General features: G+C 51.2%; 1 protein-coding gene across 2 annotated transcripts in view; it reads right to left on the reverse strand.

Annotated features, from left to right (window-relative positions):
• Window positions 1-4,045, reverse strand: part of CCDC6 (coiled-coil domain containing 6) — a 119,677-nt gene extending 115,632 nt beyond the window's left edge. The window contains exon 1 of one of the 2 annotated variants that reach the window (XM_060108646.1): window positions 3,570-4,045. In XM_060108646.1, coding sequence (XP_059964629.1) covers window positions 3,570-3,878 — 309 coding nt within the window. In that variant the 5' untranslated portion in view covers window positions 3,879-4,045. The remainder of the gene's footprint in view (window positions 1-3,569) is intronic. The other variant, XM_060108636.1, reaches the window with a different exon arrangement.
• Window positions 4,046-6,000: the final 1,955 nt, after the last annotated feature.

A 6,000-nucleotide genomic window follows, 5' to 3' on the forward strand; every position in this document is an offset into this window, starting at 1 on the left:
ACTCAAATGAGCTGAAACCTCTGTCCACCCAAAAACTTGTCCACAGTGTTTACTGCAGCTTTATTAATAATTGCCAAAACTTGGAAGCAGGGCTTCCCTGGTGGCGCAGTGGTTGAGAGTCCACCTGCTGATGCAGGAGACATGGGTTCGTGCCCCAGTCCGGGAGGATCCCACGTGCCGCAGGGCGGCTAGGCCCGTGAGCCATGGCCGCTGAGCCTGCGCGTCCGGAGCCTGTGCTCCGCAACGGGAGAGGCCACAACAGTGAGAGGCCCGCGTACCAGAAAAAAAAAAAAAAAAAAAACTTGGAAGCAACCAAGTCCTTCAGTAGGTAAATGGATAAGTAAGCTGTGGTACAGCCAAACAATGGAATATTATTCAACACTAAAAAGAAATGAGCTATCGAGCCATGAAAAAACATGGAGGAAACTTAAATGCATATTACTAAGTGAAAGAAGTCAATGTGAAAAGGCTACAGGCTGTATGATTCCAACTATATGACTTTCTGGAAAAGACAAAACTATGGAGACAGTAAAAAGATCAGTGGTGGCCAGGGGTTAGGGACGGATGAAAAAGCAGAGCACCAGGGATTTTTAGGGCACTGGATCTGCTCTATATATTATTATGGTGCTACATGTCATTTTACACTTGCCCAGACCCATAGAATGTACAACACCAAGAGTGAACCCTAATGTAAACTACAGACTTTGGGTGATTAAGATGTTTCAATGTTGGGTCATTGATTGTAACAAATGTACCACTCAGATGGGGGATGCTGATAAAGGAGGATGGGAGGAAGGGCAGGGAATATTGGGGAAATCTCTGCACCATCTGCTTAAATTTTCTGCAAATCTAAAACTACTTTAAAAAACAGTTTTAATAAAAGCACACTGCTCTCTTCCCAGGGTGTAGCTGATTAGCAAGGTACCTTCCTGAATACGTTCAAGGAAAACGAAAGACATCCATAATCGCCTTCTGTGCTCAAAACATGAAAGTTAATATCACAATTAGAGGAACTAGTGAGAGCCATGAAGGCAAGTAGTAATAGGATTCTGATACCATCTTCCCTTCAAATAAACTAGATAGTGAAAAATCTAGCAAAGCCTTCACTTAATTGAATATCTAGACCTCGTCAAAAACTTCCTGGGCAGCTACCAGCAAGGGCTATATTTCAGTTAAGAGTTGTCAGGGGCTGTGCAGCTTAACCTTGACATAGACTACGACAGTGTTGTTTAATGGAATCCTTACATCCACAGACCCACTTCATGCGGTCGCACACATTTCTCCTCGCAAATTCAAACCTACCAAACACAATCTGTGTCCTAGGTCAGTTAACTCTAACAAAACTCTCAAAAGCTTAAAGGAATCTCTCCTCTGCATTTGCCTTATTAACACCTGCCAAGTACTAGGGAACTCAGGAAACCACAAGCACTTTATTTGTTTCCCTGATTATATTCATCAGAGATTAAAGAAGCATGGAGAGACTTCTGGTACGTATAGGCTGTCATCTAAAACAATTTAAAAATTTGACTCAGTGAGGCCACAGAACATTCCACAAGGCGTATTTGGTGAAATGTCAGTTTTAGTTGAGGGAAGTGCCAAGGAAGCCACCACCTCGCACGCTCTTCTCGCCAAGTATTCAGAGGCCTCTGATCTTATACACCAGGAATGAACGTGTTTGTCCATGCAAAGCCAACGTGTGGCGTACAATCTACAGACCTACTTTTTAATATGGCCAGGTGTCAAACAGATAACCCTTTCCTGGTCTCTCCGCCCCCCTTATCCTCCCTCCCAAACAAAAACAGCCTGAATTGCTCACAGTACGCAAGAAGCCAGAGATTCTGTTTTGTGTAAGTGTTACTGCTTTTGGTGGTTCACGTTCTCCAAGAGACCAAGGAACCCTCTCATTTACTAACTCCAACCTTAACTAAATTGCTTCCACCAGCTTCCCCCTCTTCTCAAACCCCCACTCACCGTGGACATCTCTCTCAGCCAAGAAAGCTCAAGAGGCTTGGAAGTGGCTGCCTCTGCAAATTCCTCCCCCTTCCTACCAAAAGGGCACTTCAAGAACTTTACAGTCTGCAGACACATGAATATGGTTCCAATGCCATTCACCAGAGCTGGATTTGAGCATGCGAAGTGTCTTTCAACAATCAATTTCTATTTAGGCTGCCCACCACACTGAAACTGGGGTGAAAACCTGCTTTCTAAGCAAATTCAGAATGCCATCCAGTTCCCAAGTGTGAGCTAGCACTGGGTGGGGGGGAGCATACACACACTCCCTCCTCCACTGAAGACTTTTTCCTGGCACAGGGGCATCCTAAACGTGCCCCATTTCCTTTCCAGGGTTGTGATCTTTGATCTGTCCCCAAGTTCATGCCTTTTTCTCCACCTGAAGGTTCAGCCTAATCAGCTATTCTGCAGCAGCAATAGCAATTTACCCCGTTGATTTCTTGACACTTTCCTCTCTCCTCCTGGCTGGGAATCTGTTTTGATCTCAACAGGGTTGTCTGTATGGGGATCCTGCAAGTTAATGATGTGGCTAGCTGGCAGGGATGGTAGGTGAGAGCACACAATGTACTTTTTCCAGTTATGTTTCTCCTCACCGTAGCTAATAGTGGCCTTTCTAAAGGCCTGCTACACTAAAAGGGAGACCTACACCCCTAATCTTCCCCTCTTCGGGGGCACCTCTGGAGGCCAGGTGGAAACAGAACAGACAGCCAGTTCTCCCGTCAAGTATCTGGACTCCGAAGCAAAATATCCCTAGACACTCCACCACCAATGAAGCAAACACACGTACATCTTGCTCAGCGAGGGAGTCAGTCGATCCCCTTCACCCAGGTTTCGGCCGGTTCAGGCTTTGTAGCCTTCACTCTGTCCAGGCCGGTATAAGATGCTGCATTCTCCCGGCTGTACACCGCCACCGCCGCCGCCACCCCCCGCCCAAGGAAAGGGCTTCCGACAGAGGTGGGAGCATCAGCTCCGGTACCCGCCCTTCCCTCTCGATCCTGGCCAGAAAAACTCCACTTCCCGGATTCCCGGCCACTCTCTCCCGCCCCCTCCCCGGGCGATCCAGCTATAGCGCCGTCCTGATGCCAGCGAAGTGCCCAGCCCAGCTGCGCACCCCCCGAACCCCAACGCAGGCCCCCGGAACAGGCCCCGGCTTCCTCCCTCTCTCTCTGCCTAGGACTCCCGGGTTCTGCACGCACCCCTCAAGCAAACTAGGACTGAAAAAAGTCCCACCCCGCCTCCCCAGCCACGCCGCCAGCCTCCAGCTCCGCCCGGGAGGGGCCTCCTCCCCAGAGGCGACAAGGAAACGCGGGTGGTGGTTCCAGCAGCCTCCTCCCGCACCCCGCGAGGGGCCTGGACCCCGGGGAGGGCAAACCCGCGCGGCCCCGAAGAGACACCTCCCTCTCCCCCACCCTCCGGGGCCGGCGGGTCTTGGCAGGGAGCGTGCTCTCTGCGGGTACTCGGGAGCCCCGGGGAGCCCGGGGGCCGCCCGGGTCTGGGCGCAGCGTCTCCCGGGGGCGGACGGAGGTCGGCGCTGCGGCGCGCCCCTGGGGGACACTCACGATGGTCACGCTGGCTTTGCGCAGGTCGCGGTTCTCCTCCTGCAGCGCCTTGCACTTGAGTTTGTAGGTCTCCAGCTCGATCTTGAGCACCTTATTCTCCTGCTGCAGCGAGGCCAGGCGGTTGGTGAGCTCCTCCAGGCGGAACGGCGAGATGACAATGCCCCCCGACTTCCCACCGCCGCCGCCTCCCCCGCCGCCACCGCCGCCACCGGCGCCCGAAGTCGACGAGCAAGACGACTGCATGGCGGCCGAGCTGCCGCTGCTGCCCCCCGCCCCGTCCGTGTCGCTCTCGCTGGCGCTGTCCGCCATGGCCGCGGCGGGCTGGGGAGACGACGAGGAGGAGGAGCAGGGAGGCGGCGGCGGCGAAGGCTGGGCTGCGAATGAGTGGGCGCCGGGCGAGCACAGGGGAGCGCCGAGCTGGGAGCCTGGCAGCAGGGCGCAGACTCGGAGCGGCTGCGAGAGAAAGAGAGGGAGCTTCCCGCTGCCAAGGGACCTCCTCTGCCAGAGAACAGAGACCCCGCCCGGGCTTGGGCAGTATTGCACTGGGGCTCGCTCCAGCCGGGCCTGGCGCGCTCGCTAGGCCGCCCTGCAAAGCCGGCCGAAAGCTCCGAGACCCGCCCACCGCCGCCGCCGCCGCCGCCGCCGCCCTCCTCCTGGCGTGCGCCGACCGGCTGGGGAAGCGCGGTCCCGGCCGGGGCGGGAAGGCCAGGCCAACCTACGCACCAGCCGCTCGCCGGCCACACGTGTTCCGAGGGTGGGCCTCCCAGCCCCCTGACCTAAGCCCGAGGCCGCCCAGCCTCTTCCGGGCTCGGTCCCGCTCCTAGGAGAAGGAAACCTAATGCCCCACTAGCCTCGCAGGTGCTGGGGACACGTGGAAAGGTCAGCCCGGCTCTGGCATCCAGCCCCGGCCGAGCCCGTGGCCCCATCTTCCGCCGACAGTGTGTGCTCCTGTCTCCCTCTGTCTGCTTCAGACATACACGCAGCCCTTTTAGTTTGATCTCCTTGAGCTTGCCTAGGAAGCTTCGGATAGCGCTCACCGAACAGAAAGTTACCCTGCAAGGAGCCGAGGAGGGCAAGGCGACAGCAGCCACAGGTTAACCTCGTTAAGAAAAAATGTGCGGAAGAGACACACCGCCCTCTCCTCCTCATAATCTCGTAAACCACACTGCGCTCAATTGTTTAAACAAGGTGCAACTTCTTTTTTTTTCTCTGCATCTTGCAGACAATGCCAGGACGTGTAGCGCAATAGGATTAAGACAGTAACATTTATCTAATCCCAAAAGAAAAAAAGAAAAACACTTTCTGTGGATTAAAACATCTCTTTTAAGTGCCAATTTTCCAAAGTAACTGCAGACAGAGCATTCGGCTATACTAATAGTGGTGATTAAGTGGGAATACAACATAACCATCATTCTTCTTTACGATCATTTTGCCCACTTCTAGGAAAGTTTAGTAGGTCAAAAATAAAACAGAGTAATTATGCTACTGTGGTCTAATTCAGTGTTCTAGTTTTGAAAAGCATAAGACATTCAAAATCAAAAGTTGTATTTCCCCTCTCCCCTCCCAAACAAAGGCTTACAGGAAATTGGCCCAGCAGGTGAGATGATTTTAAACATTTTACACGGTTGACACAAAACAGCTTTCACTTACGTATAAAAATAAGAAAATGAAACTGACCAGACTAGTTTTATTATCCAAGCTTAGCCAACGGAAGAGCAAACACATGGAAACAAAAAATAGGAAAAGATAAAGTGTAACATTTTTTCTATTACTTTGAACTCTGGGGAAAGTTTATAAAGTGTTAGGAAGAATAAAGAAGTGGCTTTAATGATTTTTATTCCAACTCTTCCATTATCTTTAAACCTAAACTTGACTTAATGATTACACTGTTATTCAATGGCTAATGAAAACTGGTACCCGGGAGTAAACTGAAACCTCCAAGTGTTCCAAATGACATCGTCTTTTACCAAGATGGCTGCTTCTAGCAGACAGCTCCAAAATGCCAACTGCAATTAAACCCCAAATTTCTCCTAATTATTTTTTAGTTTAGTACTAGAGGACTTCTGAACTTAGTCACTGTTGCTGTAGCAGGAACAAAATGAAAAATAGAGAGCTGGCTTTACTCTTCAGAAGCATACAACCAATGTAAATAATTCTGTTAGAAGTGATCCAGTTTAATTTTCACTGAAACTGACTCCTCTTGCTGACTTTTCCTTTTGGGGATCTGCTACATGAGACAAGCAGCTCGTTAAATTGGAAACGGCTTCTGGAAAACTCACTTGCTGGGTGAAATGGAGGAGCAATGCTAGCAGAGAGCAGTGCCACAAGGCGAAACTCAGACTTAACAGCATTCTTTCCACTTTATCCAGCACCGTGATAGAATCTTAAGAGCCAGTCTGGCTTCCATACTTCACAAGTTTCTATTGTTCCC

This window comes from Mesoplodon densirostris, chromosome 1 (genome assembly GCF_025265405.1).
Source record: "Mesoplodon densirostris isolate mMesDen1 chromosome 1, mMesDen1 primary haplotype, whole genome shotgun sequence".
Lineage (NCBI taxonomy): Eukaryota > Metazoa > Chordata > Mammalia > Artiodactyla > Ziphiidae > Mesoplodon > Mesoplodon densirostris.